Raw genomic sequence first — 25328 nt, forward strand, 5'->3', positions numbered from 1 at the left:
AATAATGTTTACCCATTTTTGGCGGGTTCATTTCTTGAAAAAAATTCTAGGGTTATTCGCCACTGTAACAGCGTTTTCAGATGGAGCGGAGCGTCCGCGACTTCGAGCAAGTACCATGAGCATATATATGAACAATTTCACATGGGTCGCATATGCTCCGTCCGGATGAGCTATATTGAAAAAACATCTGCGCGGACGCTCGCGCGTACCGTCCGCTACATCTGAAAGCGCTGTAAGAAAATCTACAAAATAAAAGTTATTTTTGGGAACACTACTGCATTGTTCCAACGAAGACCAATTTGTCAGTGGTATATTACTAGTAAAACACTTCGTATCTTAACCTACACTAAGCCAAAGAACATGTTATACAGGGTGTCCCAGAAATAAGTGCAAATATTTTAAGGGGTGGTAGATCTCGATAAAAGAAACATATTTTCTCTTTATCGTTTTCAAATAAGTCCAAAATAACGGAGTTATTTTACTTTGAAAATTTCCAAAAAAAATGATTTTTTGCTCAAATTTTGAGAACCACTGGTTTTTTTCTGGATTTTCTTTCTTGTAAATTTAATAAACCTATGTTGCCATATTATCAAGAAATTATGTTTTTTAACTAAAAACTAAAAAAATTCCCAAAAATTTTTCAAAAAATTTCGAATTTTCAAAATTTTTTTTTCGCGAAAAAATCCTCATAGGCGTGTTTCTAGGGTTGAACTATACTACTAGTTAAAATATTTGCACTTATTTCTGGGACACCCTTTATAGAATGTGTGAATGTGATAAATTTATTGGTGAAATATCTAAAGCCTTAAATGTTCGAATGACAGGACATAAAGTTTATTTTAAAAAAGGCGATTTTCGCAAATCTAAGATTTGTCAGCACTCATGGGACACAGGGCACAGAGTAGATGTTACATGTTACCAACGCAAAAATTATGATGAAAGAACCGACAGCCTCCCTCTAAAAGAAAAATGAAAAAGGTCTTTTAATCCAATATAATATAAATATACAGGGTGGGTCTTAAATAATACAATTTTTTTTTAATTTTTAAAAAACATAATTTCTTGATAATATGGCAACATAGATAGTAGATTAAATTTACAAAAAAGAAAACCCAGGAAAAATCCAGTGGTTCTCAAAATTTAAGCAGGAAATGATTTTTTTTTAAATTTTCAAAGTAAAATAACTCTGTTATTTTGGACTTATTTGAAAAACGGTAAAGACAAAATATGTTTCTTTTTATCGAGTTCTACCAGCCCTGAAAATATTTGCACTTATTTAAGACTCATTCTGTATATTGCTGATAAATTTGCTTTCCGGTATCAGTGCAGTGGTATTTACATATAACTTTTTTATTCTGTAGATTTTCTTTCCAGTGGTGAAAAACCTGGAATTCTTTTCGAGAAATGAACCCACCACAAAGGTATTTAATAAAAATATACCCTCTAAGTTCTGCTTGTTGTTGCTTGAGACAACTATAACATTTTTGCTAATAATAATAAATTTCTAATCATATTTCATTTATATTAATGTTTAGTTTTTCGTAGTTACGTAAATGACACTGCTAACAACACCGAATTGAAACTTCTCAATTGTAGTTGATATCATGCACAAAATTATATGATCAATTCTTTATTTAAGTATAAAAGCTAGACAAATCAAGTATAACTTGGTAACTTCAAATAAGTCAGTTGTTCCTAGAACTATATTTCCCAAGTTAATACTGAAATATCTAAACGTCTGATTTTCTTTTTTCCTAGCGGTTTCTAAATAAGAAACAATTTTCTGGAAAGGCTTAATTTGTTTGTTTTTCAACTGCAATCTATCAAATTAACCTTGGAATTTACGAAATTATGTTATTAAAAATTTAAATAAGAATTTTTAAAAATAGACCTACTTAGAGTTAACTACACAAAAGAAACTGGGATAGTAAGTGCATAATTGTATATTTCATGTTTTTTACCCTATATATGATCAACTGTATATAAGCGGTTAAACAAATTCAACGTTTTTAAGAAATAATAATTTATATTTTATATCTGCATGCATTTTTATGTGGTGCACAGTAGAAGTGCATAAGGCTCTTTAGTTAATAGAACACAATTGTTAATTGGTGCTTTATTCTACCGTATGATCGAAAAAAAACGGCGTCCAGTTGGCTTGGAAATGACGATCGATGACATTTTCCATATAATTTTACATATAAAATGACAGCGATCTTCATTTCATAGCCATCGCTGACGCCGTTTTTATTCGATCATACGGTATTCACGTAAGCTTATTATGTGTAAACTATTCTAAATTACTGCTAATCTATTGTGTAATGATTATGTATAGATCATACCAAATAAACTTCTAGTCACGTGATTAAGCTTGACTGGCACAGCATTGCCCACTTTTACATATTATGTTCTTTTAATCAAAATATTTTAATAAAAAAATCAATTGTAATAATTAAAGAAATTTAAATTCCATTTATCCAGCCCGGCGCTGAATATGTCCATGGTTGGCAACAATGAATTTAATAACCGCGTCTTCGATGACGTAACTAAAAGTTTAATTGGTATCGCTTATAGGTATACAGGGTGTTTTAAAAAACATGTGCCATCTCTCGTGGAGTGATTCCTCACGTAAAAATGAGATTTATTTTTCATATCAACATAGGTCCGATTTTGGTTTGTTTCGTAGTTACAGGGTGTTAAAGTCTTAATAATATTATAATTTATTATAATTTACTCCCAAGTACTTTTAGTGATTCGAATGAAATTTTGGGGGTAAAAGTTACTAGAAGGGCTACATATTTTAATGCTAAAAAAGTATATATAATATGGGTAGTCACTGAAATATTTTTTAAAAAAATACATGTGCGCCACTGACTTTTTTCTTTTGGTATCAAAATTGCGGTGTAGGCCGTTTAATGCCAATTAAAATTTATCTCTTGATATTTTGTGGAATTCGACCTCCTTGATGAGATAAACGCAATTTTATTAATCACAATTAATTAAATTAAAATAAAAATAAAATTAATAAATTATATATATTTTATCTAATTTATTATTAAATATTATTAGTATTAGTTCATATTACTATTAATCAAACCTACAGCAATTTCAAATAAAAAATAATGGTATTTAAGATAATTACAAAAACCCGAATTTTATAAAGTTTTAACATCCTGTAACTCTAAAACTATGTATTTCCATACCCATATTTATAGGAACTTTTATTCATATTTTTTGATGAGGAACCAATGAGTACTTATTTAAAACATTCGCAAGTTAATGATATTAATTTTTTTTAAAGGTTGCTATTAGACTTGGATTAAGGCAAATTAATAAAATTGCGTTTATCTCATCAAGGAGGCCGAAAGTGAGAAAATATCAAGAGACGACTTTTAATCGGCATTAAACTGCTTACACTATTTCGCTAACGAAAAAATAAAGTCAGTGGCGTACATGCTTTTTTTAGAGAAATATTCCAGTGATAGCCCATATGCACGTCCCTGGTGAATATGTCGATACTTTTTTAGCTTTAAAATATGTCGCTTTTATATAGTAACTTTTACCCTCAAAATTTCATTCGAAACGCTAAAAGTACTTGAAAGAAAATTATAATAAATCGAAAAAATATTAAGACTTTAGCACCCCGTATCTACGAAATAAAGCAGAATCCGACCTATGTTGATATGAAAAATAAATCTTATTTTTACATGAGGAATCTTTTCACGAGAGATGGCACATGTTTTTTGAAACACCCTGTATAAAGTTTACTAGATTGGCTATTCATTTAATGAAATAATTCCCAAAGCTTAACATTCTTTGAATTCTACCTATATTATAATATGGAGTGTTTGTTCCTATTTCTGTATGTTAATGTTTACATTATTGCTAGTTTATGGGCTTGTTAGTTAAGGCTTCATAGAAATTTTAAACCAATTATATGTAAGCCAGAACCAAATGTCAAATCATATTCGAATCATATAGATATTTTCTAATGTGAGACTTTTGTAAAAATCTCATTTCAGATGTTATGTAAAATTCTCATCATCTGCAAAGTTTCAAACACCTGCAGATAATGCTAACATATTTATGGCAACCCAACTGCATTCAGGGATCTTATATTCCTTTAAGAGATCGCCATGGGAGACTCCTTTTGATTCCTTAACTTACCCCAATGTTCTTCTAATATTTCCAGACCTCATCCTACTATAACCTGACCCAGTGGTTTCCATTTTCCATGCCCGTATTCCGTGACCAAGGCGTACATAGTTTAATAAGAAGAACGGTAACCTATTTATGTATATAACCTCACTTATTTTATGGTTAATAACCGGGAAGTACCGGAAGTTGACAGCAAATTTCTTATCTAAAATGGATTCCTGTCAGCTTTTGGTACTTCCGGAAGTGCCGCCATATTGAAAATATTTTTAGTCGAGAGATCGCATACAGGATTATTGTAGTGCAAAAAATTTCTGATCTACACTGACCTGTACGAAAAACGTCTGGGTGCGTCTCAAAAGTGGCTCACCCCTATAACTTCATTATTTTTTTCAGATAAAAAAAAACGGATTTGGTATATTAGTATGACGACATAAATTAGGATTGATTGACGTATTCAATTGTTTTTGGTCACTTCCTGTTTCACCGGAAATGGCTACTACTTTTGATTCTTAAATGACACCATCGGTATTTTTTTACTTTGTTTGATTCAAAATGACACTCTGAATAGAATGTCATATCATATGTCAACTTTTGACATTTTCACATATGGTTTATTTGAAGTTGTAACATGCGGTTCATAAAGGCAATCTGATTCGAAAAAAAATTTATTTATCAAATTATTCGCAAAAAATGCTTTCTCCAAATATGCTGAGTCACCCTTGTTCCGTTTGAAAAATTTGAGATATGATTAAAAATACGATTTGGGCATCTTTTAACCGGCCAGGGCAAGCCACGAAAAACGTTAGACGATCAAATCTATTTTTCCAAGGCTCCTTGATTAAAAATTAGTGTTTTCAACACTAATTTCTAATTTAAAATACGATTTTTTCAGCAAAAATGTGAAAAGTTGATATATGTGATATGTCATTCTATTCAGAGTATCATTTTCTATCGAATAAACTGAAAATTGACCGAGAGTGCCATTTAAAAATCCACAGTTGTTGTCATTTCCGGTGAAACAGGAAGTGACCAAAAACAATTGAATACGTCAATCAATCCTAACTTATGGCATATACTAACATACCAAATCGCGTTTTTTATCTGAAAAAATAAAAGAATTATAGAGCTGAGCCACTTTTGGGGCGCACCCGGTATATGTATTTTGTTCTAGTCCCGAACTTCATAATTTATTAAATTTATTAAGCAATATCTAGCTAAATTATTTGTCTTTTAATAAGCAAATAAACAATCCAGAAAAGATGCACCTTGATAATAATGTGTTTTATAATATGTTACTTACTTTTTAAACTATTCCACAGGGTGTTTCAAACTTTCGCAAAAATAACATTTGACGGGTCCAGGGGAAAAATTTGATAAGCGCCAATTTCTTAATTTTAGGATTTCACAATATTATAGGTCTAACTGGTCCCTACAAAATGTAAAAGCCCTGCAGGGCAATAATAATTGTTAAATCCTATGATATATGCCTAGCAAAAATATAGAATACACGGAAAGAACCTGATGACACATCCAGTGCTTATCATGTTTTTCCTTTACTGGAACTTCATTTTACTTTACCTACTTTGAACTTTAATCTTTAATTTAATAAGAAACAAAAAATTCAAATAATTTAGTTTTACATTGCTTAAAAAATGATCAAAATCAGCCCACTAGAACAAAATACATTGAACTGAAAAATACATGAAAATTTTGATGAAACTTTTATGCCTGGACACACAAAAAGAGCAAAACAGTCAGAGTTTTCTCAATGCAAATTAAATGGGCTAACGTACACTGATCAGGGCCCGTATTCTGTAACTTTGACATAAAAACGTTACGCTTTCAAAGCGGTGAGCGCAAGTATTCGATCAGCGAAACGCAAGGCAGTCGATTTTGGTATTCTCGTTGCCATGCGAATCGTGTTCTGGATACGCGTTGAGCACATATTGGCAACATCACAATTTCTAATGTAGATAATAGTCAAAAGTTGATAACTGACGGATATAACAATGAAAAATGTAAATGTTACGTGAATTTCATAACCTATTGTTGAGTTATGTCAAGCTATTTTCTATGGATATGTCATTATTCTTATTATACGAGGGAAGTGTTGAAGACGCTTCTCAGCATTTTCGATGTTTTGAGCAATATTTATAGCTGCCAAGTCGTAAATTATCAATTATTGCTTATTGAGGAATTAGAAGTAGTAATTTTCACTAAAGAGCAAGATAACGCACAAAATCACAATTTTTTCGATTTTCACTGACAGTTCGACAAGCAAAACGATCCTTTAAGGCAACCGTTTTCAAAGCGCTCAGCGCAATCAGTAAAGACGCTAAGCGCGTCAGACGAGAATACCGACATCGTGAATTAAGTGTGCGATCAGCGAAAATTAACGTCATATACACTGAGCGTCTAAAAGCGCTTAGCGTTTTCAAAGTTACAGAATACGGCCCCAGGATTAGGCTCGTTTAGGCACAGTCAGGCTGATCCACGCGCGACGTCGAGGGCTGGATAGTAGTTATATGATAAAACATCTTTAGTCACAACCCGTTCTATATCTGCCGCCGAGCGTATTTGATTCTAAATAAAACATTTTGCTTATCTTCGAAACATAATTTTTTTATAAAAGACAAAAACGTTTTTGACTAAAACAGTTTTCCTTTTTCTGTGTGTGCCCAGCCAAATGTAGAAACTTATACGCTGATATTTTAAAGACGCTTTTCGAAAACTGGATATTTAAACACTTAAATCAAACATGTAACTTACTAAAAATATGTCAACTAGATTACAAGGTGTCTCATAAAATTTATATTCCGTTCAACGCCGCATTTTATAGAGTCATAAATTCACTCTTTGATTTTGAATGAGGAATATCAAATTCTCGAACCATTTATTTAACTTAGCTTTTAAGATGCGCCTTAGAATTTCACAAAATATGAGTTTTAAAATATTAATGGAATATTACTCGAAGAGCGATTTGGGTTAGTTTAAGATCGTAATAGTTTTTTCTTGGAAATCTTTGCTGGTTTACACGATCGAGATATAAACAATTTTAAAGGCTGGACTTTTAAAAAATAAACCGAAATCACTTAATATGTAGCCATTATATCGATATATTTCAATCGACAGCAGATCAAACGAAATTTCTGTTAATGTATCTGTTAAGATTTAAATAGTTTTGTCGGGTAAGTACTTCCTGAGGCAAATTCTTGATTTATGCATTCTAAAAATAGTTATTAATTCAAAGTTATTGCGAATGAAACATAATAATAGTGGAAAATAACAATTTTGATAACATCGAAAATTGTTAATATTTCTACATACGTACATATATGCGATGTATAATACAAAACTCTATACAGGGTGCTACAAATTCGGGGTACGAGCATTGATATCTCGGTAACCGTAATAGATACGAAGATGGTTAAATTGGGGCAAAGTTGCGCTTTGGGATGTTCACCAAGATGCCATCAAATTTTTTTTTTAAATTTTAAGGATTGCTGAGTTTTTTGGAAAAACGGATTTTTTTGAAAATCAATTTTATTTTTTCCTATCGTTAATTTTCAGAAAATCAAAAAACTAATTGCTGATTCTCATAGCCACTTTATTAGGGCTATCTGATAGTATTTTTAGATGTTCAAATTAGCTGATAATTTCTGAGATACAGAGGCCAAGTTAATTTTTTTTAAATACGAACCTGCATTTTTTATTTTGGGTTTTGTAAGAACTCGATCCCCTGAGTACAATGATATGCCACAGTTAATATTTTTTTTTGTTTTGGATATTTGAACACAATTTATTTAAACTAATTTCAAGTCATATTACAACATTACAATATTAAAATTAGCTTTCAAACCTAACAATGACGTAGGGTAAAACATTGAATACGGAAAATCAAATGCAATAAAATAATAAAAAAAAAATATAAAATAAATAATATTACTATAAACAATCAAATAATTTCCCAGGAAGATGAATTGGAAATGGTAGAGGGTAGAGCAGTATAATGACCAGCGAGGTTCCTCGGCCTCTCGCCAAGGGGCGGAGGGGTCACCTCATTTGTAAAAGTGAAATCAATACATCTCAACATTTACAATAAACAGTACAAAATACATTCGGAAATATAAGAATAAGATCTGTTCAAAGAGTTATAAATAAAATTAAACGAAAAATAAATTTGTGCAATAGGGAGGGTGGTAACCCTTTCGAACATGTGAACCTTAATAACTAGTTTGTAGAAGTTGATTTTATTATTAGATCGTACACTGAGATTTCAAATTCACAATAAAAAAAATAAAAATAATGTCTTTAAATTGCCGACCTGGACATTATTTATTTGAATCTTTCAATTGGCTCGATTTTCCTAATTCAATGTTAATTAGCGCTGATCTATATTGTTGCGATGAATATAATCAGATTAAATAATTTAAAAAACCAGAGTCGGACTTTATTTTAAATAATTTTCAATAAGTTTGTTGTTGTTAAGGCACCCAAAACAAAAAAAATATAAAGTGTGTAATATCATTGTAATTGGGAGGCCGAGTTCTTTCAAAAACTAAAATAAAAAATGCACGTCCGTTTTTAAAAAAATTAAGTTGGCAGCTAATTTGAAAATCTAAAAATACTATATCAGATGTCCCTAATAAAGTGGCTATGAGAATGTGTAATTAGTTTTTGGATTTTCTAAAAAATCGCGGATGAAAAAAATATAATTGATTTTCAAAAAAATCCGTTTTTTTCCAAAAGACTCAGCAATCCTTGAAATTTCTAAAACTTTTTTGATGGCATCTTGGTGTACATCCAAAGACAACTAAATCTATGTGTACATCCCAACGCGGCAACTTTGCCCCAATTTAACCATATCTATTACGGTTTCCGAGATACCAATGCTCGTACCTCGAATTTCTGGCACCCTGCATATGCATATTTGATCTAGGTTTCCATAATTTTTTCAAATGATGATTAACTTCCCCCCTCCCATACAATCTACAAGGTCACACAGAACTGCCAAGTATGGGGACTCGTGATGTCGATTTTGTCTCTCATGCATGAATACATGCATAGCATTATACTCGTTTCATAATATTTTTATTCAAAGATTCCACCTCATAAATAAAGAGCTCGATGTACTTAGATGGCGCTCGAGTAATGCAAATTTATGTTTATTTTTAAAGTCTTAAATCCGAGGATAAATATTTAACATGTATTGTCTCAACGTCAAACAAACCTTTATTTCAGTAGCACGTGTTCCTAATATCCGTGTTTCCCAGATTTTTTCTATCGCCTGCCAGTGAGATAATACACAAATAAAGTTAAAAATATCCAGCGGGCTTAGCATAATAACATATTAATTACTTTGACAGGTGACACTCTGCTCGTTATTTATAATCTTAGTTCAGGTGTTGGTTCGGAAAGCTCGATTTTTGCTACCACTTTGTTTTTCAATTTTTAAATCGGGTATTAGCCATCGCCTGGCATTTAATTTGTAGTTTTTCTTCATGCTAAAATCTACTAATAGTATGGAAGAGAAGCCTAATATGCTAAATGGGGATTTGCAGAAGAAGAATGTAGAATTGGGAGGGGGGATAATTACTGCGACTTTACAGATCTAGTGTGTGTTCCCCTTTCTTGAATTATAACGTGTTATAACTGATTAGACAGTCTCAGGACTTTTTCACAAAAGCCAGTATCTTCACAAAGGCTAGTTCTCCATCTCCGCTATCAGTCGTACCAAAATTTATGCCATGAATGATTGTGTCGGCGCACTTAATAATGAGGTGTCCTGGTCCTTCCCCATTTTCTCCACAGAATCTGCATTCTGCGTTGCTTTGTTTTGAATAATTGATTGTTCATTGCCGCCAGTTCCTCAACCACGAAAGCCTCTTGCGCCCAATCCACTTCTTTCCTTCGATTTTTCCGTTAAGGACCAGTTGGAGAGGTCCTCTGGTTATATGGCCAAGGTATTCAAATTTTCGTCGCTTGATAATATTCAGAAGTAGTCGGTCGTGCTCCATTCTTCGAAGAACTTCTTCATTTCTGATTGTCCAAGATATTTTAAGCATTCTTCTGTATATCTACATTTCAAATGCTTCGATTTTATTTATTGTTCCTTTATTAAGTGTCCACGTCTCACATCCATACAAAAGAATCGACCACACATAACACATTGTAAACTTCTCCCGTATTTTGATGTTTAGTGAACTATTTGAGAGCAGCGACTTAAATCAAAGGAAATCTTTGATTTTTCTCTCTCGGTCGCAAGTTCTGAGAATTTTCTTCAAGAGTCTTCAACAGGATTCCCATTCCAGGTAAAGGATGGGTTCTTCCAAGTTCTTGAGTTCCGCTTTATGTTGGTTTCCACTTGGGAAACAGAACGGGTCTGGTCCAGTTAGTGGAGTTTTCGCTCCTTTTCTAGCTAAATCATTTGGCTTTTTCATTTGCTATCCCTTGGTGAGCAGGCACACAGAGTAGGAGGACTTTATTTTCGTTGCCTAATTTGTTCAGCTTCTCTAAACATTCTTTGACCAGCGTCGAATTGATGGTTACTGAGTTGATCACTTTCAATGCTGCTTGACTATCGAATAAGATGGTTATTTCTTGTTTCCGGTAGTTCATATCTAAGATAAGATGTACGCATATTTCGATAGCGTAGATTTCTGCCTGAAGGATGTTGGGATAGGTGCCCATTGTGTTTAATCTATTTACTTTAATTAATTTACTAGGTTCAGATTTTCTTCATTGTGTTTAATCTATTTACTTTAATTAATTTACTAGGTTCAGATTTTCTTGGGAGACAAATTTCTAGTTGACGTTTGAAAACCAGTTTGCTTTATTTATTTATCAAACAATTAAAAAGTAATTTTTAGTAACACAGCGACGGGTATTATTATTTTAATATACAGGGTGGCGCACCTCATTCGCCTCGGTTGATTATAAGGAAACGGAAAGATGTAGAAACAAAATATTTTATGGGTATATGTGGGGAGGCAATGCGCACAATTTAAAATTATTTTCAAATATACAGGGTGTTTCAGAACTAAGATCCGTACCAAAGTTATATTTTTTCTTGTGGAACACCCTATTTTATTTCATTTTTGGATTCCTGGGTCCAAAAAAAGGCATTTATTATAAGGGTTAAATATGTTTAAAATCTTTGGTTTCTGAGATATTTAAAAATATTTAAATTGGCATTGGTTAATAATCTATTCTATAGAAGGAATAGATTATTAACACCTTGTACATTACTTTTCAGAATTAATTCTTGTGCTGAATTTAAAGGTAGAGATATAAACTTTACTGGAAAATGTTATTGCTTCCTTAAATTTATACAGAGGTATCAAAAATTGCTGATCTATTTTAAGGATTTATTTTACATAAAAACTTTGTTTTTTCAAATACAACACCCTGTATTTTTTATAAAAAATGGAAGCAGATTCAAATGCTCTTTCAAACTATATTAGGGTTTCCTATACCTATCTAGCTCAGATTTTGAATAAAGAGCAATTTGTCAATTAAATGGCAACCAAGAGGGCTAGTGTCATCATGGCAAATTTCTAGTGACAGTTAGTAGCTATTTTCAAAATCGAAATTAGTTTATGGACTTATTTAAATTTATACCCGTTTACTTTTATTTAATTTACCTACAATAGTTTGATAAATAATATTTATTAAATATGTATTTATTATTCTATTAAGAAAAACGAAGAAGTAGTTCTTTGATTTATTTTACGATGACTTGTAGATATATGGACTTATAAAAGGGACAATTGCAGCAAATTCATTTTCTTCACTTCCAAGAACAGGTTTCTGCCTAATAGGTTTTTTTATAAACCACACTACCAGCTCTGCGAAATAGGACAAGTAGTTTTTTAAAGGAACGCTTATCAGGACGATTCCTATTTTTGGATACCTTTAAGCATAAGCTCTTGAGGCCAAGAAGTAATTTTTCTCACAAAATAAAATCACTAGAAACATATCCATTCCTTCCGCCAGGAGCTACTGCTTTATTTTTCTTGATAACATAATGATAATGAATACTTACTTATTAAATGATAATGTCCATAAACTATTGTCGACTTTGAAAATAGTTACTAACTGTCGCTAGAAAATTGCCATGGCGACACCAGCCATCTTGATTGCAATTTTATTTAAAAATCGCTTTTTATTCAAAATCTGAGCTAGATAGGTATAGGAAACCCTAATATAGTTTGAAAGAGCATTTGAATCTGCTTCGGTTTATTTTAGAAAATACAGGGTGTTGCATTTGAAATAACGAAATTTTTATATAAAATAAATCCTTAAAATAGATCAGCAATTTTTGATACCCCTGTATAAATTTAAGGTAGCAATGCCATTTTTCAGTAAAGTTTATTTCTTTACCTTTAAACTCAGCACAAGAATTAATTCTGAAAAGTAATGTACAGGGTGTTAATAATCTTTTCTGTTGCATGCAAATTTAAATATCTTTAAATATCTCAAAAACCAAAGATTTTAAACATATTTAACCCTTATAATAAATGTCTTTCTTTGGGCCCAATAATCAAAAAATGAAATAAAATACCGGGTGTTTCATAAGAAAAAATATAACTTTGGTATATATGGATCTTACTTCTGAAATACCCTGTATATTTCAAAATAATTTTAAATTGTGCACATTGCCTTCCCACATATACCCATAAAATATTTTGTTTATACATCTTTCCGCTTTCGTATAATCAAGCGAGGCGAATGAGGTGCGCCACCCTGTATATTATTAAATTTTACACGTCTTCGCCTCTGCTGATTTTTTAGAAAAAAAAATAAAAAAGGCCTCTTAAAATCACGCGGGCGATCCGGTGTACGAACACCGACGCTGTTTCGCCATGTTTGTTATTTTCATTTTGTTTATTTTCGTGTGCCGAATTTTTGGCACCGATTACAGAAAACTACCGCAAATAAATTATACGATTTATAAAATAACCAGGAATTAACAACTTAAAGCGGTCGCCCAGCTAGTTTTATTATTAAAAAAGCTGTTAGAAAAATCCTTTGGGAATGATTATGTATTTAGATGATAAGTTGAATATTGGGTCTTTTAAGGGTTATCATTTCGACATTACCTAAATATCTAGTAAAATATTGATTATATCCGAGGTTCCCAATGTTAAAGGAGCAAATACTTTTTCCAATTAAAAATGTTAAACCAGCAAATATTTCTTCCAATTATTACTTTCCAATCAAAACTACTAAAATTATTACTTTTCATAATACCAATTACGGTTTGACTTACTTTTCTTTGATTTATTAAAAAGGCTGAGATACCATACGATCGAAAAAAACGGCGTCAGAGATGGCTATGAAATGAAGATCCCTGTCATTTTATATGTAAAATTATGTGGGGAATGTCATCGATCGTCATTTCCAAGCCGAACAGTTACCAAGAAACAACAGTTACTACTGTTCTGAAGGAATATGGTTACATTAGTAACAATTGTTTTGCAATAAACATCCAAATGAAAAACTACTTTACTCAATTAGGATTTGGTTTTATTGATGTATAAATTTAAAAATGGAACTACATCAACATACCAACTTCAAGAGTATTGGTAAAATAATAAAGAGAAACTATTTAAACTGTAAAGGATTAAGTGTATATAGCTTTTACAGAAATATAAACAATAGATGCAATCAGATCTTGATTTCAATTGCCATTTCAAATAGTTTTTTGTTTAGACTTTTTGGGGGTTACATGAAACCTCCTTGGCTATGCCAAAATTTGTATAGTCTTGTCAAACGACAGGGTCCCTGACAGTGTTAATTGTATCTGTCATTTTAATTTACAGGCAAACTGTATTTTCTATCATTTTTTGAATGTTGTCTGTCGAATCCTTCCCTGACTCGTTGGACAAACTATATATTATTTATGATTTATAGGAGTAGCTTCATAAGATTTTGTAGCTTCATAAGATTCAACTTGTACAGTAGCCAAATGATAGTCTCATTAAACATTTCTTTGCATGTTTCACCTGTCTACTGTTTTGTATTAAAGCATGATATTTTTGCGTTTTATTTCAGCTAACATTGTTTAACGCTAGATTAAATATATTCGTTAGTTTAAAATTATAGGAAATTGTTAAAAACAAAGATATTTTAGACTAATGTAATTTTAGAACGCATTTCTGATGCACGATATCTTCAAATAATAATTGCACGAATCTATCAGCGTTTTGTATGTATTTTCTAAATAAATATCGCACTGCATATTAGATATTATGTAGCCTACACATACTGTATGTGAACAACTATACCGGAAAAAACAATCAAGACTATTTTTATTATTTTTATTGCTTTAGTTGGTCGGACAAACACTTTCAATTTACTTTTATAATGGCCTGCTCTACTACTCAGTGAAACATCGATATTGTGATGTAAAAAAACGATTGCAAGACTGTGTTATTTTTCTCTCATTTTAGAAGAGATGGAATGCATATTTTTTATTAGGAAATTGAAATTTAATTTATTAAATCGCCAAAACATTAGCAACAAATTGAATGAAAAAAATGCATGGCGTCAATTCGTCATGCGCAATAACAAAATATTCATATCATGTGACAACTGTCGTGACAGGTTAAGACTGTATACCGTTGTATTGCTCTTTGAGTAAAAATATTAAGGATGGTGCATATCAACAAACTTAGGCTGACAAAATTCGTCAACGACAAAGTCGCCGTTCTAATGGTATTTAAAACGTGTAATAACATAAATGTAGGATATACTCAATAATTTGTTGGATTTGTTTTATAATATAATTTGATTGTCAGTAAATGTCATTAGTTATTAAAATTATTAAAATAAATAATTCTAATAAAAACAGATACGTTATATTAATGATTTAATAACCAAAATATCAGATGCGCTCCTGAGACGTCTAAGTCAAATTGGCGTATCCTGATTATTTTTTACATATTGTAAATAAAAGCGAAAATGTAAGAAAATATACATAAAATGTTAATTCTAAGGCTGGATGCACACAGAAAGAGCAGAACTGTTTTGTAGAATATAGAACTTAGAATGTGTGGGAGGGGGGTTAATCACCGCGACCTTAAAGATCTATTGTGTCCCCTTTTCTTAAGTTCTGGTTGACCCAGGCCGGGTAGAGCGTGTAGAAGTAAGGGGCAAATACACTGGGATGACCCCTGGTGCCCCCAAGGGTTAAGATCAGTAGAGGCTAGTCTATACAGGGTCTTAAATAAGTGCAAATATTTTTAGGGCTGGTAGATCTCGATAAAAGAAACATATTTTCTCTTTACCATTTTTCAGATAAGTCCAAAATAACCGAGTTATTTAAGTTTGAAAATTAAAAAAAAATGATTTTTTTTTAAATATTTTGAGAGCCACCGGATTTTTTCTGTATTTGCATCCCTTTTAGTGCCGTAACCATAGAGTAAAGCCGTAACTATGGTAATATCAGAGATTAAGAAATTATACCGTGGGAAAATTTGCGGTGAACAGGCAGTTCTAAAAAGTTTTCGAAAAATATACAGCGAAATTTAAAAGTAAATACCACGATTTTTTAATGTATTCCTGGGCTCGAAAATACCACCTCTGAAAATAATTGCACTTATTTAAGACTCACACTGTATAACCAAGCATCTCTTTGACCTTGACCTAGTCCGGCCATCATAGGATTTAGTTTTTTTTCCTAGTCGCGACACACCAGCAAGCTCTCGCATCTTCTAGGGGTAGAAAACTGTTTTAGTCAAAGACGTTCTTGCTTTTTATAAAAAAAAACGTTATGTTTTGAAGCGAGGCAAAATGTTTTATTTACAATCAAATATGCACGGCAGTAGATACAGAACAGATCGAAACCAAAATTGTTTTAACATAAAACGACTAAATTAGCTTAAACTTGTTTTAAACCTCACGACACATGAAAATCACATGAAAATAGTTTTAGACAAAAACGTTCTTGGCTAAAACGGTTTTGCTCTTTCTGTGTGCGTCTAAGTGAATTTCATAATTAATTGGTTTACAACACGTAACGTATAGATACTTACTACCGTTGATTGAAGGAAATAAGTTCTTTCAATCAACGTTACTACGTAAAAAAATCCTGTATGGGTATTTCGCCACTGCTGCAAGAAAATCTACAAAATAAAACAATTATTTTTTGTAAACACTTCTGCGTTAAACCTAAACAGATACGGAAAGTTATCTCTTTCCGACGACGGAAAGAGATAACTTTCCGAAACGTTAAGCATTTTTTTTGCTTTGTTAGGCAAATTTGTATTACCGTAAACATAACTTCTGACAAGCAGCGTCCGTTTAGGTTTAACGCAGAAGTGTTTACAAAAAATAATTATTTTATTTTGTAGATTTTCTTGCAGCAGTGGCGAAATACCCATACAGGATTTTTTTTGGAAAGATGAATCCGCCACATAGGTATAGACATTTTTTACTTACTACGTAAAAATTACCTCCTTATTTGTCTCGATTTTTGACCGAGATCGACCGCACGTTGCATACTCATTTTAGTCTTTTTTGGAATTCCCAATAATGTCACTGTTAATTTAAGTTCTGACATAATATCCCTCTAGATTTACTCCCTCTGAACAACCAATTGTAAAATAAATAATAAATATCATAAAATAAGACCAGAAAAGGCATAGCAAATCCGCAAAATGTTAAATCAAATTCAAATGTATCAATTGAAAAGTCAAACAGAACTGTCAAAAATGGGGATTCGTGATGTAGATGCCGTCCCTCATACACAAATAGCATTGTACTCCTTCATTAATCTTTTTAATCAAAGATTCTATCTAGATAATTATTATGCATGTATTTGCAACTTAAGTAACATTACGTATATGGATGAATATTGTAAGAATAAAAAAAATGTTTTGGTAATATAAATATCAAATTAATTTCATCTAATCATTGCATTTCAAGCTCAAACCAGATATGGCCTAAAAGATTATGTTAATACCAATTCATACTAATATTTTTACGGACTCCAATCGCTCTAAACAAGACGTGAAACAGAGCCGTATTATATTTATTTGCTCGCAAATACACTTCTCGTGAAAATTATCTCATATTTAATAAGGCGCGATCAACAATGATTAAAATAGTTGGCTATTCTTATTGATTTTGGTCGTTTGGTTGGCAATAAATTTTCGAAATTTGCTTTTTCATCACCCTTTATCCCTTGGTGGGCTGGCATCCACAGTAGGAGGACTTTATTTTCTTTGCCTAATTTGTTCAGCTTCTCTAGGCATTCCTTGACCAACTGCGAATTGATGGTTGCTGAATTGATTACTCTTAACTGCTTGACTATCGAATAAGATGGCTATTTATTTTTCCGATAGTTCCTACCCAATATAAGTCGTACGCATCTTTCGATAGCATAGATTTCTGCCTGGAGGATACTGGAGTTAGACCTGTTCGGTGTTTCAGTCGGTGTACCGGTGTCAACACCAGCACTGGGGTGCAACTTTGTTCATGTTTCAAAGCGATAGTAAAGTAATTTGTAGCTTGAGGCACTATGTTCAGTAGCAACATCGATTCGTAGCGATATTCTGATTTCTCGCTTTGTGGCGAGACGACTGCCTAGACATAGCCTAGACCGTGTCGCACACGTGTGCAAGAGTGTGATAGTGATATCATATTTCGCAGCATTTGAGCGACAATAGTTTTGCAATGAACATAGTACCGATCTGGCTTCGACATCGCTTCTAAACGATCGGTTGCTAACTTGAACAAAGTTACACCCCTGGTGTTTATCTCAACACCGGTGTTCATTTCAGCACCGGTGTTTATCTCGACACCTGTGTTCATCTACAACACCGGTGTTTATCTCAACACCGGTGTTTATATCAACACTGATGTTTATGTCAACACCGGTCTCTGGGGTAGGTGCCCATTGGTATTTAGTTTTCGGCCCAAATACTCCTAATTGATTGATTTTGGAAACATCAGTATACCACGATGGTATGGTCTTTTAACTACTGAGCAGATGTTTCTCTCTTTTTGGTGCTCGGTACTACAGAGGTTGTAGATACTATACTACAGATTCTTGGTATGTCGTCCACTGGGAGTTGGGGGAGTAGAAAAAAATATAGGTTGCGTTTAACTTTTTTTATTACGGAGCCTTTAACTAACATTCGAATTTGTATTTAAATTAGAGACTTAAGAAAATCTCGAAAAAAAGTAATAAACCAGTTGTGTGACAACAACAATTATTATTAATCAACAATTGAATCACAATTGAAGTATGCAATAATTTTGACGAGAAGTGTATGCATATACACATACGAGTAGTATATGCACAAGTTCCCAACAAGCGCATATTATATTATTTGTTTTTCTTTAAGCGACGTGTTTCCTAAACGCAAAAATTTCCTCGGTTATAAATAACTAGCGAGGGTCAGTGAGAAATTCATATACATATCTCGAACGTAACGGACATATTTCATTCATAAATATTAAAAATAATTAAGAATGGTCTTGAAGTTTTATGTTACACATGCAATTATAAACGTTGTGCAAGTCAACAATCGTTTTTTCATTTCGATTTTGAATGCATATGATATTTGTGTCGATCAGGTTTAAGTTTTAATTTTAGATACCCTTGAAATCGTATGTGTTTATGTATATTTTCTTGTAGCAGTTAGATATATACATACTTAATAAGTTTAGTCAAATATTGGACTGTGAAGAAAGTTTTAAACTATTTTTCTTTAGGGTTAATTGACACTAAGTCGTCTTGAAGTACACACACAGTCTTGGAGTAGTTATTACTGATCATCATTCAGCATTTCATTTTTAAACAATTCTGAGATTTGGCTAAATAAAACTACCGCATATAGTTCATATCAAATAAACTTTTAGTCACGTGATTAAGCTTGTCCGGCACAGCGTTGCCCATTTTTACATATTTTCTTTTAATCAAAATATTTTAGGAAACAAAAATGAATTAATTATGAATATATAAACGGTTATTATTTACATCAACAAAACTGTCCCTCTTAACAGCACTTAGGGGATATATAAAGGGCCATTACTACCGCTTTCCCGTTCAGAAGATTCTAATAAAGTTGCGATGAGTTATTTACGGCTATTAAGCATCTTGTACACTCCGCACTAAAAGGGGTTCTAAAAAGAACCATGTTCGACTGCAAGATTTGCCAGTAAAATGTTTAAGTTTAAAGTATCACAACATAATTTATTTAAGCCAAAAACTCGTAATACAAAACTAAAATGTCAAAACAAATGACAATGTCAGGAAATAAATAAATAAATGTGGCAACTTGACATTTTTTACAGCAGAGTTACCACCTGAATCCCCAGCGGGAAATTTAAATTCCAGTTAGTAATGTAAAGTAAACCAAACATTAATGTCGAGACCGCATTATCAAAAACGTCACGCCACGCCACGCCACTCCACGCCATGAAGATCTGTGCGTATGTTTTTCCATTTAAGAGTCCATTTCACTAGTCCGAAAATGTAGCAAAATAAGCGTTCGACATTTAACGTTTTATGTAAAGGCTAGGTATTTTTACACAAATGAAGAAGGAAATTACTATCTATATTATATACTATATAGGGTTATGCTATATCCGTATTGTAGCACATTTTTAGACAACTTCTTTATTTTTAAGATTTTGATGGTCAAACATCAACAAAATATGATAGTGATATACGAGCCCTAACAACTAAATGTTCGGACAATCAAAAATTTATTAAAAACCTTTATTTTAATTAACTGAATTATTTACATTTAAGAAATACATTAAAAATATATTAAAATCTAACATTTCTAATGAGTATTTAAATAGTTTAGTTTTTATAAACATTAAAATAAACTGTAGGCCAATAAATAAACAAAAAGATTGCACAATATCGTGACAACTAAATGTTCGGCCACTTTAAAAAAATAACTGTTCTAATATGGCTTTACATCGGCATGAACTTTTGCAACCACTGCAAGCCTGTTTGGCATTGTTTTTATTAACGATTGACATACGCCAGAGTAAAATTTTGCCATAATTCACTTAATATCATCGTCAAATGGGCAACGGTTTCTTGGGGATCGTGGCACAATTTTTGTTTTGTTTTATGCCACATGTCGCCATAACATTAAGGTCCGGACTGTGCGACGGCCATGAGGGAACATTGATGTTCTTGTCCCTAAAAAACCATTTTTTAGTAGTTTTAGCCGTATGCCATGCCCCGCCGTCCTGTTGAAATATAAAATTATTGTCCTGGTCTTTACCAGAACAATTGGTTACAAGGACCTTTGTCTTTCCCACTTGATACAAGAATATTTTTCAAAATTCTTTGATTTTTTGACGCATCAATTAATTATGCCTTCTACCACATCATACTTTTCTGGGCTAATTTGGACATACACCTTCAATTCATAATGCTTTTAGGAAATTGCACTGTCCTTTTGAGGCAATCTTTATCAAATAGACACTCTAGCGGTGTTCGATTATATTTATTATATCGATATTAAGGTGGCTCATGTGCATATATAATCCGTGCACTTGCCATTCGCGATTGGAATTATTAGCGTCGGATTGGGAATTAATTAAATATTTTACCTTAATGTCATTTTTGTAGTTTGTGACATCAGAAGTTCCAATCCGACGCTGTTAATTCTAATCGCAAACTGCAAGTTCAAGGATTACATCTGCACGCATGCATGATCTTTATGAAAGATGGACAGTGGAATTTGCTAAAGACATTGTGCTTTTAGAGTTTATGTTCGCAATGGGTCTAAGAAGGTATGAGGTGGTAGAAAGGCACAACTAATGTGTCAAAACATCAAGAAAATTTGAAAAACAGTTTTGTGCGAAGTGCGAGAGACCTTTACCAGGATATGAATTTTATATTTCAACAGCATGGCTGGGCATGCCATACGGCTAAAACTACTAAAAAATGGTTTAGGGACATGAACATCAAGGTCCCCTCATTGCCTTCGCATAGTCCGGACCTTAATGTTATCGAGACATGTGGCATAAAACAAAACAAAAATTGTGACACGATCCCCAAGAAAACCGTTGCCCATTTAACGATGATATTCAGTGAATTATGGCAACATTTTTACTCTGGCGTATGTCAATCATTAATAAAAACAATGCCAAACAGGCTTGCAGTGGTTGCAAAAGGTCATGTCCATGAATGAGAACAGTTATTTTTTAAAGTGTCCGAACATTTAGTTGTCACGATATTGTGCAATCTTTTTGTTTATTTATTGGCCTACAGTTTATTTTAATGTTTATAAAAACTAAACTATTTAAATACTCATTAGAAATGTTAGATTTTAATATATTTTTAATGTATTTCTTAAATGTAAATAATTCAGTTAATGAAAATAAAGGTTTTTAATAAATTTTTGTTTGTCCGAACATTTAGTTGTTAAGGCTCGTATAATTTATATGGTTTTGTAACAAATTGTTCATTATTTTATGGCAAATGCTGAATATTTTCAAACCTTAATCAAAGCACGTGTTTTTGGAATTTTATGTGTGGCTTAATACAACAGGATCGGGATAAGCCTTAAGCAAATTTCTGAAATATAATATATATTTCCTTTGGCGACATACCCGCTTTACCCGACCCCTGAGAGCGACCCGAACAGTACAGCGTAATAGACTCTTAATTACATGTATTCATCACACGTGTGATGGGCGATTCGTCTGCCCCAGATCTCATGTGTACACTCTTTCCCACGTCGCAATACGTGGGCACACGTGGGCTCACGTGGGATAGCGCGGCGCGGCGTGGCGTGTGGCCTAAAGGGGTCCCGGCTTAAAAATGATTAATTTTTTGCCGATATTTAAAGTCGTTTTTCATAATAATGTGAGATTAGTCAAAACAAAATAATAAATAAATGGATTTAGTTTCTGAAGGTTTTCTTATTTATTTATTGATTAAGTGAATTAAAAAATATAGGTTAGGTCACGTACTCGTAATAAATTTAGATAATAAAAACGCATATTAAGGGATCATAAACTAGTTTTATTCCAAATAAAAATTGTTAGAAGGTAGGTATCCAATATACAATAAAATACGTTAGAAATATTATTAGTAAATTTAAAAGGTCAAAATGTACATTTTTGGTAGGGTTTTCGATAAAGGCTTTTGGAAATTCCGGATAAGTGACCTCAGAAATTTGGACAAAATCCGGACGTCGCGCGTCGAACGAAGAAACTATATATTTATTTATAACCTTTTATAGGACGCAAATAGTAGCCCCGAAATCAACAAAATATAAACCAAAAAAACATTCACTTTACAGGAATACACCAAAAGCGAAAAGTTTGAGCATCAAAGTATATACTATAATATGTATAAGTAGTATAGAAATGGGTATTTTCGAACATACGTTGGTTAAATAGAGCTGTAGCATCGTAGATACTAAAATATTCAACAAAGTAACTGAGACATTAATTCAACTGTAACTGTAAAATATTTTACTAAGTTAAATTGTTCTTGCGGTCAGGTTTCCCGGACGCTTTTCCAAATCCGGGCCGGACCGCTCAGGACACTTTACTGGACATGTCCGGGTAAAGTTGTTGTTCCATCTTCGTTTGTTACTCCCGGGTTAACAGTATTTTGAAGTACGTTTCTAATATTTAATAAATAATTAAACGGTGCTTAAAATTGTGATTCTGCATTAACTAAAAGTTACTTCGCCCATTACATTCAATTTCTAACCTTATGTTGAACACTATTATTGAAAATAGTATTTTTTACCTTGAAAAATGTGTTGATTTCACAAATAACAAAGTCAAAACTATTTTAAGAAGCTAAAGAAAAACCAAACAATTTCAGTTCAATGAATTGACATAATTTGCTCAATTTTTTCGATCGATCGATTTGTTTTAGCATTAGCACAAATCACTTATTATAAAATCCCAAACCACACACAGTATTGCCAATAATTGCAATTATTATTGATCGCTCCGTATTTATTCGTTTGATCTATTTACTTTGCTGTGTTGCCTTGCTAAAATATTTCATAATTCAAAACAGATTTTTATTACATTACATCTGGTTTATAGATAGTTTCTTTAAAAATAACTTACAGATCGGATATATTGAAAAAATATCTTGTAGAAATCACCAGTGAAGAAAATATTTTCCAAAGAGCTTGTTTTCGAAAGAATATACCGTTTTATTTTGCAAGTCTGTAGTAAGTTGTTGATGAAAATTTTTGAACAATAAAAGAGAATATTTTACATGAAAAAATACATCTATATTTATTATTTATTTATCGTATGGCTATACATGCAAGAAAACCAGACTCTTAAACAGACATAAAGTAAACTACAATGTAAATGAAAACATTACAATGTAAATATAAAAAAAAACAAGTATATGACAAAAAGACAACATAAAAAAGGTATTTACGAACACTACATATGTAGGTAGTATGTTACGAACACTACATACATGTAGATGCCCTATCCATTCCAAAGCTGCTGGAGAAACCTCCACCATAAGCGCGTAGGTTGCACTCTCTAGTTATGTGGTGGATGGTTTGGTGAGTGGATCCGCAATCGCATTCTGGGGAAGGTATTTTACCCCACTTATAAAGGGAATCCGCAATCCGCACATCTTCCATGGCCAGAGCGTATTCTACTCAAAGTTGATCATGTTTTCCGGTTTAGATCGGTACCCGGTATCTGGCAATAGTTATTTTCTTTTTTTTTAAGTCTAAATAAATAAAACGAAGTCATTTATAACTGAAGAACGACTGGACCGATTTTAATGATCTCTGATTTGTTTAGATTCGTTTCTGTCCCGAATAGTAGATTAACTATTAAAATATCGAAAAAATGCACAGAAAATTAGCTTATTTGTAATAATTAATGTCAACGACAAATCAGTGACATACTAAGTAGATATTATAGAATGAAAATTCAACGGAAAATAGTATATTCAAAACTAGAAAGATATTCAAATATACAGAAAATACTTGAATGGGAATGTAAAGAAAATACCTATAGAGAACAAATGACAGCAACAGTCAAATCGATTGGTCCCAATCATTCCAGATCATTCGTATCATATGCTTTTCTATATATGCACAGCTATTCTGTCAATAATAACGTGGCTAAATTTATTCCGTATAAAAGCTTCATTCAGAACCTCCAAATGAGTAGATAAATTACTGGTTTCAATTAGTGTAGAAATTTGTTCCTCTAATTTCAATGTAATTTCATAACATCAAAATTAGTGGCAGTAATTTTCAATTAGTAGAAAAATTAACTAACCGTTAAACTTCATTCAAAACTTCGCAATTAGTGGAATAAATTAGTGATTTCAATTAGCGTAGAAGTTTGTTCCTTTAATTTCATTGTAAACATTCATAACGTCAAAATTAGTGGTTAGGTTGACATTAGTGGTTAGGTTGACATTAGTGGTTAGGTTGACATTTTCAGTTAGTAGAAAAAGTTATCAAACTTTTAACTTTTCCACTAAGGATATTTCAAAATTTGCGAAAAATGTAATTTTGGCCTTTGATTATCTTCCGTCCAGAGAAGTTGTGGTTAGATATCAAAAGTTGGTTGTTTTATAAGGTTATATGTTATAAGGATTATAAGGATTGTTTTATAAACATTAGGCTTTCTCTATGGATACAGCTGACTAACGCAAGCTGTTGCTAGGATATTCTATTAATTTTAATTGTGTTTATTAAATATTGTGAATGATCGTAAACTAAAAAGTTTATAGTGTAATTGAAACCACTAATTTATTCCAGAAGACTAATTAACCCGTGAAGAGAAATATGGTTAGAAATCAAAAGTTTATTGTTTTATAAGCTAATTATTAGGCTTTCTCTATGGATATAACTGACCGCCAGCTGTTATTCTATTATTTTTAATTGTATTTTTTGTAAGGTTTTATTCCACAAACTCAAAAGTATTTTTTTTTCGATATCCAACTATTTGGTACACACACACTGTACAATAATATTTGCAGTGAAGTTGATGATTACTTTATAATCTTAATAAATAATAATATTATACGGTACAAAATGTTTACGATCTTTTTTTAGTAGTTATAAATTATCCGTTAGTACTGACCTTTCATTTCAATGAAAACATAATTTTCTCTGAACAAATTTTTAGGAAATTATACCGACCGTTTTTCAATTTTCATTTTATTCTCTCTC

General features: G+C 32.1%; 1 protein-coding gene across 11 annotated transcripts in view; it reads left to right on the plus strand.

Moving 5' to 3' along the window:
- Positions 1 to 25328, plus strand: part of LOC115885486 (GTPase-activating protein skywalker) — a 219120-nt gene that overhangs the window by 184989 nt on the left and 8803 nt on the right. For 3 of the 11 annotated variants that reach the window (XM_030904429.1, XM_030904446.1, XM_030904434.1), the window contains exon 8: positions 4193 to 4282. The exons of the other annotated variants lie outside the window; for them this stretch is intronic. In XM_030904429.1, the coding sequence (XP_030760289.1) occupies positions 4193 to 4282 (90 nt within the window). The remainder of the gene's footprint in view (positions 1 to 4192; positions 4283 to 25328) is intronic. 11 annotated transcript variants of the gene reach the window in all.

This window comes from Sitophilus oryzae, unplaced genomic scaffold (assembly GCF_002938485.1).
Source record: "Sitophilus oryzae breed Bouriz unplaced genomic scaffold, Soryzae_2.0 scaffold_111_pilon_pilon, whole genome shotgun sequence".
Classification (NCBI taxonomy): domain Eukaryota; kingdom Metazoa; phylum Arthropoda; class Insecta; order Coleoptera; family Curculionidae; genus Sitophilus; species Sitophilus oryzae.